Source organism: Syngnathoides biaculeatus, chromosome 12 (genome assembly GCF_019802595.1).
Source record: "Syngnathoides biaculeatus isolate LvHL_M chromosome 12, ASM1980259v1, whole genome shotgun sequence".
NCBI classification, from domain to species: domain Eukaryota; kingdom Metazoa; phylum Chordata; class Actinopteri; order Syngnathiformes; family Syngnathidae; genus Syngnathoides; species Syngnathoides biaculeatus.
The window spans coordinates 29,878,797-29,903,069 of NC_084651.1; the positions used below are offsets into that span (position 1 = coordinate 29,878,797).

At 43.5% G+C, this 24,273-nt stretch overlaps 1 protein-coding gene across 6 annotated transcripts in view; it reads left to right on the top strand.

Moving 5' to 3' along the window:
• The window catches only part of zswim8 (zinc finger, SWIM-type containing 8), a 226,335-nt gene that overhangs the window by 70,580 nt on the left and 131,482 nt on the right, over positions 1-24,273 (top strand). For 5 of the 6 annotated variants that reach the window (XM_061837433.1, XM_061837430.1, XM_061837428.1 and 2 more), the window contains exons 6-8: positions 11,477-11,558; positions 11,715-11,835; positions 22,336-22,537. In XM_061837433.1, coding sequence (XP_061693417.1) covers positions 11,477-11,558; positions 11,715-11,835; positions 22,336-22,537 — 405 coding nt within the window. Of the gene's footprint in view, positions 1-7,644; positions 11,021-11,476; positions 11,559-11,714; positions 11,836-22,335; positions 22,538-24,273 lie in introns of those variants that run through there. The other variant, XM_061837434.1, reaches the window with a different exon arrangement.

Genomic DNA, 24,273 nt, shown 5'->3' on the forward strand with positions numbered 1-24,273 from the left:
ACAGGTAGGATGTGACCGAGAGCTGAAAGAGAAATTCTAGAAGAAACTAGACGAAGTAGTTCTGAGCATCCCAGACAGAGAGAGAGAGTTGTGATTGGTGCAGATTGTAATGGATATGTTGGTGAGGGAAACAGGGGCGATGAAAAAGTGATGGGTAAGTACGGCATTCAGGAAACGAACTTTAAGGGACAGATGGTGGTGGACTTTCCTAAAAGGATGGAAATGGCTGTAGTGATCACTTTTTTCCAGAACAAAGTGTGACCTACAAGAGTGGCGGTAGAAGCACACAGGTGGATTTCATTTTGTGCAGACAATATAAGGAGGTAAATGACTGGAAAGTAATGGGAGGGGAGAGTGTCCTTCGACAGCATAGGATGGTGGTGTATAGGGTGACACAGGTGGTGGGGAGGAAGATTAAAAAGACAAATATAGAGCAGAGAACCATGTGGTGGCAGCTGAGAAAGGAAGAATGATGGCGGCCTTTTAGAAAGAGGTGAGACAGACTCTCCATGGACAGGAGGAGCTCCCGGAAGACTGGACTACTTCACCCAGGGGGATCAGCGAGACAGGCAGGAGAGTGCTTGGTGTGTCTTCTGGTAGGAAACAGGAGAAGGAGACTTGGTCGTGGAACCCCAAAAACCAGTTGCAAGTAGTGTGCTGAACAGATGGAAAGAATACTTTTGAGAAGATGATGAATGAAGAAAATGAGAGAAGGAAGAAAAGAAGAGGTGAGAAGATACCTGAAGAATGGAGGAAAAGAGTGCTGGTTCCCATTTTTAAAAACAAAGGCAATTTGCAGAGCTGTGGGAACTGTAGAGAAATATAGTTGATGACCCACACAATGACGTTATGGGGAAAAAGTAGTGGAGGCGAGACACAGAAATACGTATCTGCGAGCAACAATATAGGTTCATGCCTAGAAAGTGCACCACAGATGCATGATTTGCCGTGATGATGCTCGTGGAAATGTACAGAGTAGGTCAGAAGGAGCTAAATTGTTTCTTTGTGGATCTAGAGTAAGCCCATGACAGAGTGACAAGAGAGGAACTGTGGTAGTGCATGCAAAAGTCTGGTGTGGCAGAAAAATATGTTAGAATACTACAGGACATGTATGAGGCCAACATAAAAATGGTGAGGTGTGCCGTAGGTGTGACTGAAGAATTTAAGGTGGAGGCGGGACTGCAGCAGGGATCAGCTCTGAGCCCCTTTTGTGTTTGGTATGGTAATGGATAGGCTGACAAATGTTTCACTGGAATCCCCTTGGATATTCGCAGATGACATTGTGATCTGCAGTGAAAGCAGTGAGCAGGTGGAGGGACAATGAGAAAGATGGAGGCACGCACTGGAAAGGAGAGGAATCAAGATTAGCCAAAGTAAAACAGAATATATGTGCATGAATGTAAGGGGTGGAGGAGGAAGAGTGAAGCTCCAGGGAGAAGAGATAGCGAGGGTAGACGACTTCAAATACTTGGGGTCAGCAATCCAGAGCAACAGTGATTGTGGTAAAGAGTGAAGAAACTGGTCCAAGCAGGTTGGAATAGCTGGGAGAAGGTGTCCGGTGTGATATGTGACAGAAGAGTCTCTGCTAGGATGAATGTCAAACTTTATAAAATAGTGGTGAGGCTGCCCATGATGTACAGATGGCACTGAAGAGACAACGGGAATCAGAACTGGAGGTGGCAGCAATGAAGATGTTGAGGTTCTCTCCAGGAGAGAGCAGATTGGATAGGTTTTGAAATGAGTTCTTTAGAGGGACAGCCAAAGTGGATGTTCAGGAGAGCGAACTTCAATGGTTGGGACATGTCCAGAGGTTTGAGAGTGAGTATATTGTTAGAAGGGTGCTGAGGATGGAGGTGCCAGGGAAGAGAGCGAGAGGAAGACCAAAGAGAAGTTTGATGGATGTTGTGAGGGAAGACATGAGGGCAGTAGGTGTGAGAGGAAGATGAAGGAGACTGCTAGGATGAAGGGCAAAGTTTAGAAAAAAGTGGTGAGCCAAACCATAATGTACAACCCCGAGACGGTGGCACTGAAGAGACAACAGCAAGCAGAGCTGGAGGTGGCAAAAATTAAGATGTTGAGATTCTCTCTAGGAGTGAGCAGGTTGGATATGATTAGAAATCAGCTCATTAGAGGGACAGCCAAAGTTGGATGACCGAGCTTCTCACCATATCCCTGACCCGGAAAGGGCATGCCACCCTTTTCTGACTGAGGACCATGGTCTCACCTTTGGAGGTGCTGATTCTCATCCCAGCCGCTTCACGCGCTTCTGAACCGCTCCAGTGAGTGTTGGAGATCACGACTTGAAGCCAACAGAACCACATGATCTGCAAAGAGCTGAGATGCGATGCTGAGGCCACCAAACAGGACACACACTATGCCTTGGCTGCTCCTAGAGCTTCTGTCTATTAAAGTTGTGGAAAAAAATCAGTGACAAAGGGCAGCCTTGTCAGAGTCCAACTTATAGGAAACAAGTCAGACTTATTGCCGACAATGCGGACCAAACCCTGACAATGGTCGTACAGGGACCGAACAGCTCATATCAGGGGTTTTGGTACCCCATACTACCAAAGAACGCCCCATTGGACTTCCCGAAGGACACAGTGGAATGCCTTCTCCTTGGCCACAAAACACATGTACACTGGTTGGGCGAACCCTCATGCACCCTCGAGGATCATGCTGAGGGAGGAGAGCTCGTCCACTGTTCCACGGTCAGGATGAAAACCACATTGCACCTCTCAAATCCAAGATTTAACTTCCTGATGGACCCTCCTCTCCAGCACCCCTGAATAGACCTTACCGGGAGGCTCAGGAGTGTGATCCCCCTATCGTTGGAACACACCCTCCGATCCCCCTTCTTAAAAAGGGGGACTTCCACCCCAGTCTGCCAATCCAGAGGCACTGTCCCCGATGTCCATGCGATGTTGCAGAAGCGCGTCAACCAGGACAGCCCCACAACATCCAGAGCCTTAAGGAATTCCAGGCAAATCTCATCTACCCCCAGGGCCATGCCACCAAGGAGCTTTTCAACCACCTCGGTGACCTCAACCCCACAGATAAAAGCCCGTCTCAGAGAACCCAGACTCAGCTTCCTCATGGGAAGACGTGTTGGTGGATTTGAGGTCTTCAAATTATTCTTCCTACTGACTCACAACATCCCAAATTGAGGTCAACGGTGCCCCATCCCCACTTAACACGTGGAAGAAGCATGGATGGGGAACTTTAATACTGGCATGGAAGTAGAAAAATTTGCATGCGCATTAATCCCAAGGGGACTTTTCAGCACGGGGAGCACTGAGACCGTCACACTGGTCCCAAGCTGCGTAAAACTGTGCCAAACATATGAGCAGTCATCATACGAATTCCATAATGGTGAGGTGGTTGCCCGGGCTTCCTACGCCCGCTCCCGGAACTGTTAATCTGCAAGGCATTGGTAGAAATTCAGATAATGTAGGACAAAGACAAAAAAGAGGAGGATGAAGAAGAAGAGAAATGCACATACCCTACAGCTGTGTGTAGGAACTTTGAATGTTGGGACTATGACAGAAAAACTCAGGAGTTAGTTGACTTGGTGATTCGGAGAAAGGTTGATATATTGTGCATCCAAGAGAGCAAATTGAAAGGGAGTAAGGCTAGAAGTTTAGGTGCAGGGTTTAAATTATTTTATCATGGAGTAGATGGGGCAGCACAGTGACTCAGCTGGTAAAGCGTTGGCCTCACAATTCTGAGGTCCCTGGTTCAATCCCGGACCCGCCTGTGTGGAGTTTGCATCTTCTCCCCGTACCTGAGTGGGTTTTCTCCAGGAACTCTGGTTTCCTCCCACATCCCAAAAACCTGCAACATTAATTGGACACTCTAAATTGTCCCAAGGTGTGATTTTGAGTGCGACTGTTTGTCTCTATGTGGCCTGTGATTGGCTGGCAACCAGTTCACCGTGTACCCCGTTTCCTGCCCGTTGACGGCTGAGATTGGAGCCTCTCCCACCACTCCCACTCCGCACTCCCCACCACCCTCGTGAGGATAAGCGTCAAAACAAAATGGATGGATGGAGTAGGTGGGAAGCGAAATGAAGTAGGGGTTATTTTAAAAGTGCTTGCTAAGAATGTCTTGGAAGTGAAAAAGAGTATCAGATCGAGTGATGAGGCTGAAACTTTAAATTGATGGTCTCATCTATAATGTTATTAGAGGCTTTGCCCCAAACGTCAGATGTGACTGAGGGTTGAAAGTGAAATTCTGGAAGGAACCAGATGAAGTAGTTCTGAGCATCCCAAACACAGAGAGATTTGCGATTGGTGCAGATTTCAGTGGACATGTTGGCGAAGGAAACAGGGGCGATGAAGAAGTGATGGGTAAGTATGGCATTCAGCAAAGGAACTTTAAGGGGCAGATGGTGGTGGACTTAGCAAAAAGGATGGAATTGGCAGTAGTGAACACTTATTTCCAGAAGAGACAGGAACATAGAGTGGCCTCCAAGAGCGGAGGTAGAAGCACGCAAGTGGATTATATTTTGTGCAGACGATATAATCCGCAGGAGGTTACCGACTGTAAAGTAGTGGTGGGGGAGAGTGAAGCTCGACAGCATCGGATGGTGGTGTGTAGGGTGACTCTTGTAGTGGGTAGGAAGACTAAGAAGACAAAGGTCGACCAGAGAATCAGGTGGTGGAAGTTGAGAAAGGAAGATGTTGTGTGGCCTTTCGGAAAGAGCTGAGACAGGGTCTCGATAGATATGAAGAGCTCCCAGAAGATTGGAATACGACTGCCCAGGTATTCATAGAGGCAGGCAGGAGAGTACTTGGGTTGTCTTCTGGAAGGAAAGAGGAGGAGATTTGGTGGTAGAACCCCAAAATACAGGACGTCATCCAAGGAAAGAGATTAGCAAACACGATATGGGACATCGAGAGGACTGAGGAGAGGCGAAAGGTATACATTGAAATGCGTCGTATGGAAAAGGTAGAGGTGGCGAAGGCTAAACAAGAGACGTATTACGACCTGTACACCAGGTTAGAAACAAAAGAAGGAGAAAAGGATCTCGACAGGTTGGCCAGACAGAGGAATAGTGATGGAAACACGTTGACTGGTGCCAGTAGTGTGCTCAGTCGATGGAAAAAGTACTTTGACAAGTTAATGAATGAAGAAAATGGGAGAGAAGGTCGAGTAGAAGAGGCAAGCGTGAATGACCGGGAAGTGGCAATGATTTGTCAGGGAGAAGTTAGAAAGGCACTGAACAGAATGGGGGGGAAAAAAAGGAAAGACAGTTAGTCCCTAAATGGCACTAAATGGAGTGAAAAGTGGAAAGGCGGTTGGTCCTGATGACATACCAGTGGAGCTATGGAAGCCATTTGGTGAGGTGGCTGTGGAGTTTTTGAGCAACTTATTCAATAGAATACTCGCAGGAGAGAAGATGCCAGAAGAACGGAGGAAAAGTGTGCTCGTCCCCATTTTTAAGAACAAAGGAAATATTCAGAACTGTGGAAACTACGGAGGAATAAAGATCATGAGCCACACAATGAAGATATGGGGAAACGTAGTGGAGGCTAGAGTCAGGACAGAAGTATTTGTGAGCAACAGTATGGTTTCATGCCTAGAGAGAGTACCACAGATGCATTTGCCTTGAGGATGCACGTAGAAAAGTACAGAGAAGGTAAGAAGGAACTACATTGTTTTTGTAGACCTATAGAGAGCCTATGACAGAGTACCAAGAGGGGACCTGTGGTACTGCATGCGCAAGTCTGGTGTTGCAGAGAAATATGTTAGAATAGTACAGGACATGTATGAGGGTAGCAGAACAACTGTGAGATGTGCCATAGGTGTGTCAGAAGAATTTAAGGTGGAGGTGGGACTGCATCAGGGATACTCGCTGAGCCCGTTCCTGTTTGCGGTAGTAATGGATAGGCTGACAGACAATGTTAGACTGGATTCTCCTTTGGCCATGATGTTCGGAGATGATATCGTGAGCTGCAGTGAACGCAGGGAGCAGGTGGAGGAACAATTAGAAAGATGGAGGTACACACTGGAAAGGAGACGAATGAAGATTAGCTGAAGTAAAACAGAATATATATGAGTGAGTGAGCGGTGCGGAGGAGGAAGAGTGAAGCTCCAGGGAGAAGAGATAGCGACGGTGGACGACTTCAAATACTTGGGGTCAACAATACAGAGCAATGGTGATTGTGGTAAGGAAGTGAAGAAACTGGTCCAAGCAGGATGGAACAGTTGGCGGAAGGTGTCTGGTGTTCTATGTGACAGAAGAGTCTCCGCTAGGATGGAGGGCAAAAATTATAAAACAGTGGCGAGGCCGGCCATGATGTACGAATAAGAGACGGTGGCTCTGAAGAAACAACAGGAAGCAGAACTGGAGGTAGCAGAAATGAAGATGCTGAAGTTCTCGCTCGGAGTGAGCAGGTTGGATAGGATTAGAAATTAGGTCATTAAAGGGACAGCCAAAGTCGGATGCTTTGGAGACAAGGTTAGAGAGAGCAGACTTCAAAACAAAACAAAAAAGTCTTCATGGACCATGATTATGCACTGGAGATACTTAGGAAGAGCAGGGGGTATGCAGAGGTCAAGAGGGTGCTACAGGAGAAAAATATACGGTTCCAAACTCCTTTGCCAGCCAGAATGACGGTATTATACGAGGGAGAAACATGCACGTACAACTCAGCAGAGGAGGCTACAAAAGACGGTGGTATGTCCATGGCGATATATCAACCTCCAGTAAGCTGGGCTAACAGAGTCAACAACTTGGTGTGGAACAGACCTTGAATCCTGAGAGAAGGGACGCCGCAAGCTGCGAAGACATGGGAAGGTTTTAAAAAGAAACTACACATCATCAGACGGACTGACCGGTAAATTTAAATTTATTGGGACAAAGAATTGTTTATGGTAAAGAGGCAAGGTGATGGCGATCGGGGGGAAAATATAAATTAAATTAAAAAAATCACCATTACTTTAGATTTAGGTTACTTCTAAGACATTCTTAAAGTATATAGGACTGGGGAAGATCTGAGTAAATATAAGTTATGGACTGTTCAGAATACTTAAAGGAGGGCCCTCTACAGTCAGTGACGTGTAGAGTCTTCCGCTCTGAGCTGATAAAACATCACGGCGCCTATAGGGTCATAATCATGACCTCAAAATAGGAAATTCAAGCTGAGTCACTGGTGAAGTCTTTTCAATATACAATGTTAAATTTTTATGTTTCGTCTCCTTTATTTTTTTTTATTTTTTTTTTGGTTTCTCTATTTTTTTCTCTCCTTTTTTCATTTATTTATGCTGTTACTGTTTGAGTGGAGGGTTAATAACTTTAGAAGTGATATTTGAACCATGATGGAAAATTAGATCTCCTCAATAAGGATAACATCCTGTAATGTAAAGAGTGTACTTAATTCAATAATGAGTAAAATACTGGGGAAAATGAAAAAAGATAGGATGATGTACTACAACTGCAGGAGACCCATTTACAGTGAAGAAAATAAGTATTTCAACACCCTGCTATATTGCAAGTTCTCCCATTTAGAAATCATGGAGGGGTCTGAAATTTTAGGTGCATGTCAACTGTGAGAGAGATAATCCAAAAAGAAAAATGCAGACATCACAATGTATGATTTTTTTTTTTTTTTTTGAATGATTTATTTGTGTGATACAGCTGCAAATAAGTATTTGAACACCTATTAGCTAGAATTCTAACCCTCAAAGACCTGTTAGTCTGCCTTTAAAAGTCCACCTCCACTCCATGTATTATGCTGAATTAGATGCACCTGTTTGAGGTCGTTAGCTACATAACGACACCTGTCCACCCTATAAAATCAGTAAGACTCAAACTTGTAACATAGCCAAGACCAAAGAGCTGTCCAAAGACACCAGAGACAAAATTGTGCAACTTGACACTGCTGGAAAGGGCTACAGAGAAATTGCCAAGCAGCGTGGTGAAAAAAGGTCCACTGTTGGAGCAATCATTAGAAAATGGAAAAAGCTAAACATGACGGTCAATCTCAGAGTGGAACCCAATCAAGATATCACCTTGTGGGGTCTCAATGATCCTTAGAAAGGTGAGGAATCAGCCATTTTCAAGGTGACTGTTGGTAATATACTAAGAGGTCATGGTTTGAAATCATGCATGGCACGGATGATTCCCCTGCTTAAACCAGCACATGTCAAGGCCCGTTAAGTTTGCCAATGACCATTTGGATGATAAAGAGGAGTAATATGAGAAAGTTTTGTGGACAGATGAAACCAAAATGGAACTTTTTGGTCAGAACTCCACAAACCGTGTTTGGAGGAAGACGAATGATGATTTCCATCCCAAGAACAGCATCCCTACTGTAAAGCATGTGGGTGGTAGCAACATGCTTTGGGTTTTTTTTTTCTGCACATGGGACAGGACGACTGCACTGTATTATGGAGGGGAACAACCTCTTTCCCTCAGTCAGCATTGAAGATGGGTCATGGCTGGGTCTTTCAACATGAAAATGACGCGAAGCACACAGCCAGGAAAACCAAGGAGTGGCTCCGTAAGAAGCATATGAAGGTTCTGGCATGGCATAGCCAGTCTCCAGACCTAAACACAATAGAAAATCTTTGGAGGGAGCTGAAACTCAATTTTTTTCAGCGACAGCCCAGATACCTGTCTGATCTAGAGAAGATCTGTGTGCCAAAGTCCCTCCTGCAGTGTGTGCAAACCTGGTGAATAACTACAGGAAACGTTTGACCTCTGTAATTGCAAACAAAGGCTACTGTACCAAATATTAACATTGTTTTTCTCAGGTGTTCAAATACTTATTTGCAGCTGTTTCACACAAATAAATCATAAAAAAAAAATCATACATTGCGATTTCTGGATTTTTATTCTTAGATTATCTCCCTCACAGTAGACCAGAATTTCATCGAAACCATCCGGAAGTCGTTCGCCATGGCCTTACTGACCTCTTCCTACGCCCGGGTTTTTGACTCAGCGACCACCAAAGCTGCATTCCACTTATGCCTATCAGCTGCCCACAGGCCAGAAATGGCCGATAGGACTCCTTCTTCAGCTTGACAGCATCCCTCACTGTTTGTGGGTTGCCGCCATGACAGGCACCGACCACATGAGGGCCACAGCTCCGGTCGGCCGCCTCAACAATGGAGGTGTGGAACATCGTCCACTCTGACTCAATGTCCCCCGCCTCTTCTGGGATGTGAGCAAATTTCTTTCGGAGGTGGGATTTGAAATTCATTCCGACAGGGGAATCTGCCAGGCGTTCCCAGCAGACTCTCACAATATGTTTGGCCCTGCCACGTCTGACTGGCATCTTCCCTCACCATCGGAACCAACTCACCACCAGGCGGAGGGAGGCTACACTATCATCCACCGGGGTAAACCCCAACGTACAGCCCCCAAGCAGGGGGGCAAAAAGTATACCCACACCTGCTCGGCGTTTCTCCCCGTGGGCAACTTCAGAGTGGAACAAAGTCCAACCCCTCTCAAGAGGAGTGGTGCGAGAACCCAAGCAGTGTGTAGAGACGAGTCCCACTATATCAATTCCGAACTTCTTGACCTCACACACCAACTCGGGCTCATTCCCTGTCAAAGAGGTGTCATTCCATGTCCCTAGAGCTAGTTTTTGTAGCCGGGGATTGGATCGCCTAGGTCCCCGCCTTTGGCCACCGCCCAGATCACATTGCACCCGACCCCTCTGGCCCCTCTCACAGATGGTGACCCCATGCGAAGGGGGACCCATGTTACCGTTTCAGGATGTGCCTGGCCAGTGGGTGCAGGCCCAGCCACCAGGTGCTCGCCTTCGAGCCCCACCTCCAGGCCTTTCTCCAGAGGGGGGGCCCCGGTGACCCGCGTCCGGGCAAGGGCAACTAAGATCCAATTTTTGTACTCATCATAGGGGTTTGGAGTCGTACTTTGTCTGGTCCCTCACCTAGGACCAGTTTGCCATGGGTGACCCTACCGAGGCACGAAGCCCCAGACAACTTATCTCCTAGGATCATCAGGACAAACAAACCCCTCCACCACGATAAGGTGACTGCTCGAGGAGGGGTTGCTTTAGAATCAAATCATGAAAACAAGCGTAAGGAACCATACTGGATAATAAAATGGATTGGATATGATTCAGATTTTCCACCCAACGGGTTTGACATAAAATGGAAACAATAGGCAGAAAAGGGACTCATCCTACATCGTGATCTTTATGAAGGGCGGGTGCACTTGGACAATTCCAGGAACTAAAGAGGCAGTTTATATTAAACAAGACTTTTATAGATCTTTGCAATTGCGACATTTCCTAGAGAAAATAATGGAAAAAGAAGAATCATAAACTAATCTGTGTATGGTTAAGATATTCCTTCTTGCTTATAAGTCAGACCCAGGGGATGGAAACATCTAAGATTAGAATATTACTGGCTTTAGATTGTGATGTGTGTGTGTGTGTGGTGTGTGTGTGTGTGTGTGTGCGTGTGCATGTTTGTGTGAAAATAAGTATTTGAACATCCTGCTATATTGCAGGTTCTCCCACTTAGAAATAATGGAGGGGTCTGAAATTTTCACCAAAGGTGGATGTCCACTGTGAGAGAGAATCTAAAAAGAAAAATCCATCAATCACAATGTATGATTTTTTTTTTTAACGATTTATTTGTGAGAATCTGCTGCAAATAAGTATTTGAACAGCGTTCTAGTAGCTAGATCTCTGATCCTCAAACATCTGTTAGTCTGCCTTTAAAAGTCTACCTCCACTCTATGTGATATCCTGAATCAGATGCACCTATGTGAAGTCGTTTGCTGCATAAAGACACTTGTCCACACCATACAATCAGTAAGACTCAAACTTGTAACATGGCCAAGACCAAATAGCTGTCCAAAAACACCAGAGACAAAATTGTACAACTCCACACGGCTGGAAAGGGCTATGGAGAAATTGCCAAGCATCTTGGTGAAAAAAGGTCCATAGCAATCATTAGAAAATGGAAGAAGCTAAACATGACAGTCAGTCTCAATCGGAGTGGAGCCCCATGCAAGATATCACCTTCCATGATCCTTAGAAAGGTGAGGAATCAGCCCAGGACAACACGACACGACTTGGTCAATGACCTGGCTTTTTAGTGCAAGACTCTGTGCAGCCCAATCATATTTATTCAGACTAAATTGTCTCATCCATGTATTTCTGGATCTTCTTTTGTGCACCAGTGCACGGACATGTTGGAACAGGGTGGGGTAATCCGCACTCTTGTTTGACTGTCAAAAATCTCTTGGTATGATGAAACATGCACAAGTCCTTTCAGTGAATCTCCGGGTCTAATATGTTGGACATTTCAAACTATGTTGGAAAAGTGTTCAGATGACCCCTTCCTGTTCCACCATGAAAAATTATCATAAATTCCCATGAACACACTGCTAAATCTTGTGGAAAAGCTTTCCAGAAGTTTAACGTGATCATGCATAGGAATTGTTCATTGAACTATTCGATATTTACTAATGTATCAACTTGTTTTCTGTCTGGAGATTCTACCCACAGCCCAACGACTACTTGATGAGCTGTTATCCTCTCAGTCTACTGCAATCAACACTATGTGTGGAGCTCCAGGTAAAACATCCCAAAGCATCACATTGTTCTCAACCTTGTTTACTTGCAGTTCTGTTCAATTGGAATAAGATGGTAAAATGCATGAATTTGTACTCAGTGACTCACAGTAAAAAAAAAAAAATAATGAAACATATCCGTCTGTGTTTTTGTTTAAAGACCCCACTGCTGGACCTTCAGCCTCTGATCAGAGCACCTGGTATTTGGACGAATCAACTCTCAGTGACAACATCAAAAAGACATTACATAAATTCTGTGGGCCTTCACCTGTTGTCTTCAGGTTATTTAATTCTCATACAAATCCTAAAACACATATACCACATATCAAGGTGTTTGTTTCTTTTGTTGGTTAATTTGTCATACTTTAATGTTTTTACTGCCTCAGATCATTCTTTCAATGGTTCAATAGCACACATTTCTCAGCAAAGGTTCATTCATCATGATCACCCAATTTTTGAGAAATTTTGTAAACACTCTAATTCATGTTAAAGTGTATGAAATGTCTAATTTCTAACGCAAATTGTCTTAACTATACAAAAATATATGTTCAACTGTACCATAAAATGCATAACCTTTCAATATAAGTCTTTATGAATTAAAGTCCGTGAACTTTTACCTAGTTTCCCGTGCCTGAAAAACACGTGTGGCTGACCTCTGACCTCACTACCGGTAAACACATCGTACTTCAGATAGTTTCTCATACAAGCACACGCGTTGTACAATGAACGGCCAGGTGGTCGCGTACCTACTAAATACACACCGTTTATATAATGTTAAAACAAGACTGAAAACTTCGTGTATACATTCAGAATATCAAACTTTTTAGTAGTTAACAATTTGACTCACTAAACCAAACAAGAACTCCACAAATGCTTACCAGTCTTTGTTTCCAACAAAGGCATGTCCTGCTCCCTGCGTGCACTGCACTTTCTTCATGGCCAGCTATTTCGTCTGCATTCGAACGTGTATGCCGTCGAACTGGCTCAAATTGAAAATCTTTAACGCCTTTATAAACCTCATTCTTCACCGTTTTCATGGGACCCTTCAGAATAGTATTCATCGCTTGAAATATTTTTTCAATCCATCGTCGTTCTTACAATGTATTTCAATGTTCGCCATTGTTGTCACTAGTTCTGACATCACGTTCCCACTTGGCTGTTTCTGCTTCGTTTTGGTCTTTTTCCGGCGAAGCCGGCAACGTGCGATCATTCTTTGCTGATAATCGGGGAAAAAAAAAATGTTTCCTTCATAACGGATTTCAGATTTGAATTCTGCAGAAAAAAAACTGTATAATATTAGCAAAAACGTGCATTGAGGACCTTCCATACACTACAAAAAATACAGTTATGGATGATGACACTGGCCGTTGTGTGCACCTCGGCCTGTGTCACTATATTTTACAACTCTGATGTGATTTTTCCGTTTATAGGCGGAATTCATCTTTTTAAATTGCACAGATAAAAAAATATACATTTTCTGATTTTCTGCAATATTCCGACCGTAACTTGTGCCAGAATCCACACTCGTTCATTTTCCGATCCGACTTTTGCAAGCGAGGCGGAAAATTTGATACGCATCTGTTCCACATTTGACCAATGAATACGTTTATTGTATTCGAGGCAGTTTATGGGGGCATTTCCAGTCACTGTGATTTGGGCGCTATCGCACCCGCGCGGCATCGCAGTCACAAATCTGCACAGTCGAGCACGAAAAATCACATGCATAAAATTGGTTACAAGTAGAAATACATAGATATTGAAAGAGGTCGCTTTTTTTGTAGTCTTAAACAATGCAATTGCGCACTTGTTGCGTACATTCAGCGCACATGAAAAGTATGGAAGTAAGAAAGGGGCCACCAGGACGTGAATTTGAAATGCCACAGAAAACAGGATTTGAATTTGAAATGTAAAGTGATCACATTTTCAATAGTAGTATTTCAGTGTAACTTTTCAATGTTAACAATTCAACTGGCTCTAATTTGCTGTCTGAAATTGAACCGGCTACAATTCGCACCGTCTGTGGCACAAGGCAGTGTTACCGAACACCCAGCCAATCGCAGTTTCGAATTCTTAGTTATGTGACGTCACATACTAAGAAAGCGTAACTGGATTGGCTGGCTGTTTGGTTCTGACCTCAAGCCAAATGAATTTCAGACAGCGAATTGTTGCTAGTTGAATTGTTATCATTGAAAAGTGGCACTGAAATACAACTACTAAAAATGTGATCACTTTATATCCATCCATCCAACCATTATCTACCGCTTATCTACCCAGACTTCCCTTTCCCCAGCCACTTCTTTGAGCTCTTCCGGAGGGATCCCGAGGATTTCCCAAGCCAGCCGAGAGACATAGTCTCTCCAGCGTGTCCTGGGTCGTCCTCGGGGTCTCTTTCCAGTGGGACATGCCCAGAACACCTCACCATGGAGGCGTCCAGGAGGGAACCGAATCAAATGCCCCGGCCACCTCATCTGGCTCCTCTCAATGCAGAGGAGTTGCGGCTTGACACTGAGCCGCTCCCGGACGACCGAGCTTCTCACCCTATCTCTAAGGGAGAGCCCGTACACCCTGCGAGGGAAAGTCATTTCGACCGCTTGTATCCGGGATCTTTCGGTCACGACCCACAACTCGTACCCATAGGTGAGGGTAGTAACGTAGATCGACTGGTAAATTGAGAGCTTCCCCTTTCGACTTCGCTCCCTCTTTACCACAACGGACCGATACAAGGTCCGCATTACTGCAGATGCTGCACCGATCAGTCTGTCCAGTTCCCACCTCCTGAGACTCAGGATGGTGGACCAGAATTTCATTGAAACAGCTCTGAACATCACTTTTGTTCTGAAAAATAGGAACAAGCACACTTTTCCTCCATTCTTCAGGCATCTTCTCGCCCACTAGTATTCTGTTGAATAACTTGGTGAATAACTCCAAAGCCACCTCTCCAAATTGATTCCATACCTCCACATCAGGACCAACTGCCTTTCCATTTTTCCTCCTCTTTTGTCCTTTTGTAACTTCCCCTTAGTAATCATTGCCACTTCCTGGTCCATCACACCTGCCTCTTCGACTCTTATTTTCTTCATTCATGAACTTCTTAAACTAGTCTTTCCGCCTTTTTAGGACACTACAGGTACCACTTAACACATTTCCATTTTTAACCTTCATCACCCTTTCCTGCTCCACATCCTTCCCATATCTATCACTCTCTCTGGCCAACCCGCAGAGATCCTTTTCTTCTTCTTGCATTTCCACCCTGGTGTCATCATATGCCTCTTATTTAGCCTTTTCCACTTCTGCCTTTGCCCAACGTACCATCTCAATGTATTCCTTTCACCTCTCCTCAGTCCTCTGTGTCCCAGTTCTTCATTGCTAGCCTCTTTCCTTGGATGACTTGGAAGTCTCCTTCTCCGCTTTCCTACAAGAAGACACACCAAGTAGTCTCCTGCCTGTCTCTCTGATCACCTTGGCTGTTGTCCAGTCTTCTGGGAGCTTATCCTGTTCACTGAGAGCCTGTCTCACGTCTTTCCCAAAGGCCGCACAACACTTTTCCTTTCTCAACTTCAACAACATGGTTCTCTGCTCTGTCTACCTTTGTCTGCTTCATCTTCCTCCCACCACGAGTCATCTTACACACCACTATCCTATGCCGTTGAGCTACACTCTCTTCTACCACTACTATATATAGTCGGTAACCTCCTTCAGATTTCATGGTCTTCACAAAATGTAATCAACCTGCGTGCTTCTACCTCTACTCTTATAGGTCACTCAATGTTCCTGACTTTTCTGGAACAAAGTGTTCACTACTGCCATTTCCATACTTTTTGCAAAGTCCATCACCATCTTTCCCTCAAACTTCCTTTCCTTGATGCCGTACTCACTCATCACTTCATCACCCCAGTTTCCTCCACCAACATGTCCATTAGATTCTGCACCAATCACAACTTTCTCTCTGTCACATCCTACCTGTGGGGCATAGCCGCAAATCACATTATACATAACATCCTCAATTTCAAGTTTCAGCCTCATTACTCAATCTGATACTCTTTTCACCTCCAACACATTTTTCACCAGCTCTTCCTTTAAAATAACCCCTGCTCTATTTCTCTTCCCATTGACTGTCTGGTAAAATAATTTAAATCCTCTTACCTTGCAATGTGGTATGAAGCCAAAATAGTCACACAAGGGTCTTTTTTTTTGCATTTGGCTTGAGAAATTGCTTTCTCAAGAGGCCCCATCACTCAGTGGATAGAGCATTGGTTTGGTAAACCGGAGGTCGTGAGTTCGTATCTCACCTGGGGCCTCTACTCCCCAAGAGGAGTTGCGTCAGGAAGGGCATCCAGCGTTAAAACTGTGCCAGACAAAAATGAGCGTTCATCTGAGATGTCACGCTGTGGCGACCCCTTACAGGACATGCCAAAAAACTATTTACTTACTGACTTACTTTTTTAGAAATTGCTATCTGTTTGCTCTTTATGTTGCTCATGTGAGTGACTGTTTCTTCTGTATAGACACTACCTTCTTGCCCCAACACAGAGAAAGAGTCAGTATCTGGTGAGAAATCCTGCCCGTTCATTCTACTGAAAGAAAATGCCCATGCTAAGGCCTAGCCGCAATGTGAATTATCTTGTACTCCATTCCCTTTGAAGCAAAGAGATGAGGAAAAAACTCACAGCAATGTGTCGAGGCAGGGGTAATTTCGGTTGTGGGCCAGTTTTAATGTTATTACACAAAAAAAAAGGATGGCAGGCTGGACATGGCCCGTGGGTTCTACTTCTGGCACTCCTTCTGTAGGCTATATATAGCCGGAGCAAAGCGCATTGTTACGTATGACAACAGAAGGTTGTCGAAGGTCCCCAACTGTATCCACTGCAGTTTTTGCCTATTGAACCAATACTGTGGATGATGCCGTCAACATGGGTCTGCACTTCATCCTTGAACATCTTGACAGCGAGGGTACCTTTGGGAGGATCCTGTTCGTAGACTACAGATCTGCATTCAACACCATCAACCCTGAACTCCTCTCCTCCAAATTTCTTTTGCCTGCCATCTCCTGGTGGATTTACAACTTCCTGATGGGCATGAAACATCAGGTAAAGCTGGGGGACACCACCTCATCCACGCGCACTATCAGCAACATGGCACCTTCTCGCTCTACAAGAACAAATGCACCTCGTGGCATCGGACTGTCAAACTCCTGAAGTTTGCAGTTGAAGCACCATCATCGGCCTCATCAAAGACTAAGACGAGTCTGCGTATCGAAGGGAAGTGCCGAGACTGGAGCTTTGGTGTGGTCAACACAACCTGGCGTTGAACACTCTAAAGACTGTGGAGATGATTGTGGACTTCAGGAGGCATCCTTCACCACAGCTGCCCTGACGCTGTCCAACTGTCTTGAGTCAACACTCGAGACCTTCAAGATCCTGGGAATTTTAGTCTCAGAGGACCTAAAGTGGGGGACAAACATAAACTCCATCCTCAAAAAAGCCCAGCAAAGGATGTAGTTCTTGCGGCTTCTGAGGATGCACGGCATGTCACAAGAGCTGCTGAGACTGTTCTACACAGGTCATCCAATCAGTACTGTGTCCCTCCATCACAGTCTGGTTTGGGGCCTCCACAAAAAGGACAAACTCAGACTGCAACGGACAATCAAAACCGCTGAATGGATTGTCGGGAACATGCTACCCCACTACCAAAGACTTGCAAGCAACGCGAACTAAGTCCAGAGCAGGCAGGATCCTTTCAGACACTCATTCTGGCTATCTCCTTCCGTCAGGAAAACGGTACAGATCAAGGAAAGTCAAAAGTAGCAGACATTTGAACAGTTTTTCTCCCTCTGGCAATTAAGTCATTAAATTCTTGATCAGCGAACCTACTATTTTTCTGCCTTGTGCCATGTTAGGACACTCACTCACATCCTGCTGGCCCAATCAGGATTAGCGTGCTGTCCTCACGACACGTTACTATGTGAAGCTAGACAGCCAATGAACTTATAAAGAAACTCCGTACACAAGACGCTCTTTTCTTGCGTTTATGAAGGTCTCTTGTTGTAAATGAATTAATAAATGTAACTGGTAGATACAGAAAAATATACACTACACTGTGGACTGTGTGCCATTGTGCAAAGCTTATTTTATTTATTATTTATGCTAAACACAAGAATAGTTGTATCAACAATCACTCGTTTACATCGAGCTTTCAAATGTAATATAATTGTGACCTCAACCTTATGACTGTGAACATACAATACTTACAAAGACGAATTTTTCCCAAGGTTCAAACGTTTAGAACACATTCAGCGTAGTTATTAGTTGTCAGACTTAATGTTCACCATGCTATTTTCACCGGAGAAACGTCAAAAGATCCTCTATTGACATACAGACCACTCACTCTGCATAGAAACTGAATGATCCTCACAGGCCAAGAGTTGTCATTCTGACACTTTTTCTTTTAAAACATTTTAACACATCGCATCATGAAATAAAATTTCTAATTTTTAACTAACTTTTTATCTAACATATTTATCTTGTGAAATATACAAATCTTTTAACTAAAGACATTACACTCCCTGCTTCATATAATAATATCACTTCAAATACCAACATATTCATGAAACATTGCAAGGAATATTCAATCAGTCTCTGAAAGTGTGTGTTTCTTTCGGCTTGTCCCTTTCGGGGTCGCCACAGCGTATCATCTCAGATGAACGCATATATGTTTGGCATGATTTTTACGCTGGATGCCCTTCCTGACGCAACCCTTCTCAGGGAGTGGAGGCCCCAGTGGGATACGAACCCACAAACCCTGTCTGATCTAGAGAAGATCTGTGTGGAGGAGTGAGCCAAAATCCCTCCTGTGTGCAAACCTGGTGAACAAGTTCAGGAAAGGGTTGACCTGTATAATTGCAAACAAAGGCTACTGTACCAAATATTAATATTGGTTTTCTTAGGTCTTCAAATACTTATTTGCAGCTGTATCACACAAATAAAACTGTTAAAAAAAATCATACATTGGTGATATATTCCGCTCTGATTTACCACTTCTTCATAGGCTGCAGCTTCAGCCTCGGCTGCTGCTACTTCTTTTCCACATCTCAGAATGTGGAGACTGGCATCTAAATCAACCTTTTGCTTTAATGCACTTGCCTCTAAGTCTGCTCTCTGCCTCATCGTGGTTGCCTCTTTTCAGCAAAGACGAGCTGGGCTTTCCCTGCTTGAGGTTTGGCAAAGGCTTTTGTCGCTGAAAAACCTGATGATGGTGGTGATGAAAGCGACCTCCTGCTGGGGGCCCTGGATCTGGTGCTGTGTGGAGGTGAAGGTTGCTGCTCCTCCGGCGACGGTTGGACTGCAGGGCCTGGTTGATCTGTAGCTCCACCGACGTCTGGATTAGAGTCTGTGTCAACTTCATTCTGCTGCTCATGATCTTTCAGATAGTTCTTTCCTGAGTGTAGACTTATGTTGACTTAATGTAGCTCTCTGTTGCTTGAATCCACTGTGCTGTCTGTCTTTATACTGTGCTGTCCTCAAGACACGTTACTATGAAGCTACACAGCCAGCAAACTTAACAAAGAAACTCCATACACAAGGTGTTCTTTTCTTGCTTTTATGGAGGTCTCTTGTGGTAAATGAATTAATAAATGTAACTGAAAGATACAGAAAAATATACATTGCACTGTGCACTGTGTGCCATTGTGGAAAGTACAGGTAGCTGGCTTATTTATGCTAAACACAACAATAACTGTATTAACGATCATTCGTTTACATTGAGCTTTCAAATAAAAAACATAACCTCAACCTAATGACTGTGAACATACAATATTTACAAAGACGAAAGTTTCCCAAGGTTCAAACGTTTCGAATACATTCAGTGTAGTTATGAGTTGTTCTCAGACTTAATGTTCAATATGCTATAAATTTCACTGGAGAAACGTAAAAAATCTTCTATTGGCATACAGAGCACTCACTCCGCATAGAAACTGAATGATCCTCACAGGTCAAGAGGTGTCATTCTGACACTTTTTCTTTTAAAACATTTTAACACATCGTGACACATCATGAAATAAACATTTTTAACTTTTTAACCAACGTCTTATGAAATATATAAATCTTTTGTCTAAAGACATTACAATTAGTTATGTATTTATATATTTATACATATTTTATATTTTGCAGACCGTACGATTCGTCACTTTAAACTGCTCCCTTTGAACAATTGACATTGTTGACACGTATAGATTTTACATCTTGCACGTCTTCAAGGGAATAGTTCCTACAAACAAAAAATGTTTCTTGTTTTTGTCGCCATGTTGTTCCTTGTTGTTTATTCTGCATGTCCTACCAGGGCAGCACCGACTGCCGGATTGAATACTGACTTAGTACAGGTGGCATTTTTGGTCTTGTTGGATCTCCGGATGGCTTTTGATACAGTTGATCACATTATACTGCCGAATAGCTTCGAAATGTGGGTAGAACTAACTGGAACGGTCTTTAAATGGTTCATGTCCTAGCCGGAGGAAAGGAGCTACTTTGTAACCATTGGAAGTGCTCAATCTCAACAAATGCCAATCACCTATGGCATGATCTCTTCGACCTTTCCTGTTCAGCCTGTATATGCCACCCTTTGGTCAAATTCTTCAAAACTAATGACTCGCATAGCTTTGCAGATGACACACAGATACGTTTAGCAGTGTCTCCAGATGACCATAGGTCAATTGAGGTGTTGTACCACTGTCTAAAGCAGATAAATAACTGGATGAGCCTAATTTTTCTTCAACTAAACCACAACAAAACTGAGACAATTGTTTTTGGATCCAAAGAAAAGAGAATTGCTGTTAGTGAATTCCTGGACTCAGTATCTTTAAAAACCAAAGATCAAGTCCAAAACCTTGGTGTACTAATTGATTCCGACCAGACATTCAACAGTTATATCAAATCAATCACAATGCCTGTCTTTTACCATCTGAAGAACATGTCTAGAGTGAAGGCTTGTATGTGTCAAGCAGACCAGGAAAAGCTCCTCCGTGCTTTTATCTCAAGTAGACTTGACTCCTATAATGGTTTTCTGAATGGACCCCACAAAAAGAACATTAAACAGCTGCAGCGCTTCACGTTTTAACCACAACAAAGATGTCAGAGCATATCACTCCATTTTAAAAGTCATGACACTCACTTCCAGTCAGCGTTGGAATTTGATTGTCGTACCAGGATAGCACCGTCTGCCAGAGAAAAATTCCTTGTGTGTTTTTACACACTTGGCCAATTAATTCTGATTCTGATTTTAAAGTTCTCCTACTGGTCTATAAATCACTAAATGGTGTAGGTGCTGAATACATGAAAGAAATGCTCACGGAATACAAACCCAGTCGAGCTCTGAGATTGAGTGTGTCAGGTCAAAGAGTGGAGTGCAGAGCATGTAAAGCACATTGAGTTACCTTGTGTATGAAATGTGCCATTTAAAAAAAAAAATTGCTTTGCTTTGGTAAGAGCACCCGAAAAAAAAAAATTGTGTTCCAAAAACGTGCTTAACTTCAGAATAATTATTTGCTAATGCTTCATCTTTTCATCATATGGGTATAAGCAAAATCATTGATTTTATATATGAGTAGAAGTGTTTTCAGAATTTTGAGGTCAACTTTGGGGATGTCTATTATACATTCTGTCATGATGGCATTATTCTAATAGAGAATCGCTTCAAAATTCAGTGAACGATTCCATTGAATCATGAACTTTAGAACCGATTCTCATTAATTCTTCATTTTAGGTTCCCATCTCAAACAATAGTCAAATACATGTGAAAAATTTTGAATTAAAGTGCACATCACAGTCTGGTTGCAATTTAAATCAATGCTCTGAGAATGAAATGACCTTGATAACCGAGAATACTCAGAGGCGAAGTGGAGCTCCCTGTCTTTATCCAGCTGACAACCTCACACAGGTGCATAAGATTCCCGATTAAACATGGATTGGAGGTGCACTTTAAAGGCGGACTAACAGGTCTTTGGGGGTCAGACTTCTAGCTGATAGGTGTTCAAATACTTATTTGCAGTTGTATCACACAAATAAATTGTATAAATCATTAATTGTGATTTCTGGATTTTTTTTTTAGATTGTCTCTCACAGCGGACATGCACCTACAATGAAAAATTCAGTCCCCTCCATGATTTCTAAGTGGGAGAACTTGCAATATAGCAGGGTGTTCAAATACTTACTTTATTCACTGTATGTGCAAAAACAGTTTTGCCACATCAGTAATGCATCACATCATGCAATGTGGGTGTTGTTGGTAGAACAACAAGAGGCCCTTTGTCCCTCACCTTTGTTAAAGTTCTCCTCTAGCAAGGAGCTGAAACAACCTGCCAGACATTTCTAGCCGACCCACACAATACATTTAGGTTTCCCAGCTCTGACTGACATCCACCCCACCACTACAGCCATTACACCACAAGGGAGGCCTCATGTGTCAGCTTGCTCTGCACCTCTTGTTACCCACATTGAAGAATTCGTTGAAAGTCCGATGAAAGGGACCACAAACTGTATCTATAATATCTGATCATGATGATTAAATAGGTCCACATTGGAGAATTTGTGATGAACAGAAGTTCAATAGTGCAAAGCACAATGGTGTTCAGGTTTTGTGGGCCAGTTGCTCCCAGTCATGTCCATCACCCTCTCACGTTATTGCTCCTGTAATCACAATGAAACAAGCTTTGATCGTGAGCCTTGTTTACTTTGTTGTTAATTTTGTGTGTGTGTGTGTGTGTCTGTGTGTGTGTGTCTTCATGTCCTCAGTGATGTAAATTCCATGTATCTGTCATCCACTGAGCCACCAGCTGCTGCTGAATGGGCCTGTCTCCTAAGACCTTTACGAGGCCGAGAGCCCGAGGGCATCTGGAACCTTCTATCTATTGTCAGGGAGATGTTCAAGAGACGAGATAGCAATGCTGCACCGCTTCTGGAGATCCTCACTGAGCAATGTCTAACATATGAACAGGTTCATCTTTTAATTACTATTTTTGGTCATCCTTATACCTTGTTTTTTGTCCCCTGAAGTTCGTTCATTTTTTCCCCTCAGATGGTCTCAATGTGTGATTTTTGTTTTTCTTATTTTAATACAATTGTATCACAAAGAATTCATCAGTATCATTCAAATTCATATATACAGTGCCCTCCATAATTATTGGCACCCCTGGTTAAAATGTTTTTTTTTTAGCTTCTAATTTTTTTTCTTCTCAATAATATGGGACCTTAAAGAAAAAAAAAAAGAAAAATCCACCCTTCGATTCAATGGGGGGAAAATCCCACATAAAGAAATTGTGTGTGTTAATACTTCGTACAACCCCCTTTTGCCAACAAAACAGCACCTAATCTTCTCCTATAATGTTTCACAAGATGGGAAAAGACAGAAAGAGGGATCTTCAGCCATTCCTTTTTGGAGAATCTCTCTAAATTATCCAGAGACCTGGGTCCTCTCCTCTTCAGCTCACCCCACAGGTTTTCAATGCGGTTGAGGTCTGGGGACTGAGATGGCCATGGGAGGAGCTTGATTTTGTGTCTGGTGAACCATTTCTTTGTAGATTTGGCCATATGTTTAGGGTCATTGTCTTGCTGAAAGACCCAGTGACGACCCATCTTCAGCTTTCAGGCAGAGGGCAACAGGTTTTGATTTAAAATGTCCTGGTATTTCGAAGCATTCATGTTGCTGTGCACCCTAACAAGGTTCCCAGGGCCTTTGGAAGCGAAACAGCCCCAGAGCATCACTGACCCACCCCCATACTTCACAGTGGGTATGAGGTGCTTTTCAGCATCCGCATCTTTCCTGGCACGCCAGACCCACCAAAAAGCTCAATCTTGGTCTCATCTGACCAAAGCACACAGTCCCAGTTGAAGCCCCAATACCGCTTGGCAAACTCCAGATGTCTGCGTTTATGATTTGAGTTTTGAAAGGTTTTCTCTGTGCATGCCTCCCAAACAGCTTGTTGGGGTGTAGAGAGCGCGTGATGGTTGATTTGGAGACTTTGTGACCCCAGGATGCTTCCATTTGTTGGAATTCTGTAACAGTGAGCTTTGGAGATCTTTTGATTTCTCTTACCATCCTCTTCACTGTCCATGGTGGGAAAATAAACATGGGTCCTCGTCCAGGCTTGTTTACCGCTGTTCCAGTTGTTTTGAACTTCTTAATTATTCCTCTCACAGTGGATATGGGCAGTTGCACTTGAGTGGCAATCTTCTTGTAGCCTCTGCCTGACGTGTGAAGGTCGACGCACATCTCCTTCACTTGTATGCTGTGTTCCTTTGTCTTTCCCGTGTTTAAGAGTGGATACGAAAAATGGCCTCTGTGTCATGTCATATTTATACCCCAGGGAAACAGGAACTGATGGATTACTAATTAAATGTTCCTACATACTCTGGTAAATGTTGTAAACTACTGTAGAAATGACAGAAATGCTTCTATTATATTTATTTCCTGGGAATTGTTAAGGGTGCCAATAATTGTGGAACAGTGTTGTCACAATGGTGGGATGGGGACATTCTGCGCTCTCTGCCTTGTGCCATGTTTGGACATTCACTCACATCCTGCTGGTCCAATCAGTATTAGTAATATATATTGTTTCTTCTTCTTTTTATCATTATTATTTTTTAATATATACGATTTGTCACTTTAAAGCGCTCCCTTTGCACAATTGACATTAATACACTTATTTGTACAGATTTTACATTTTGCACATC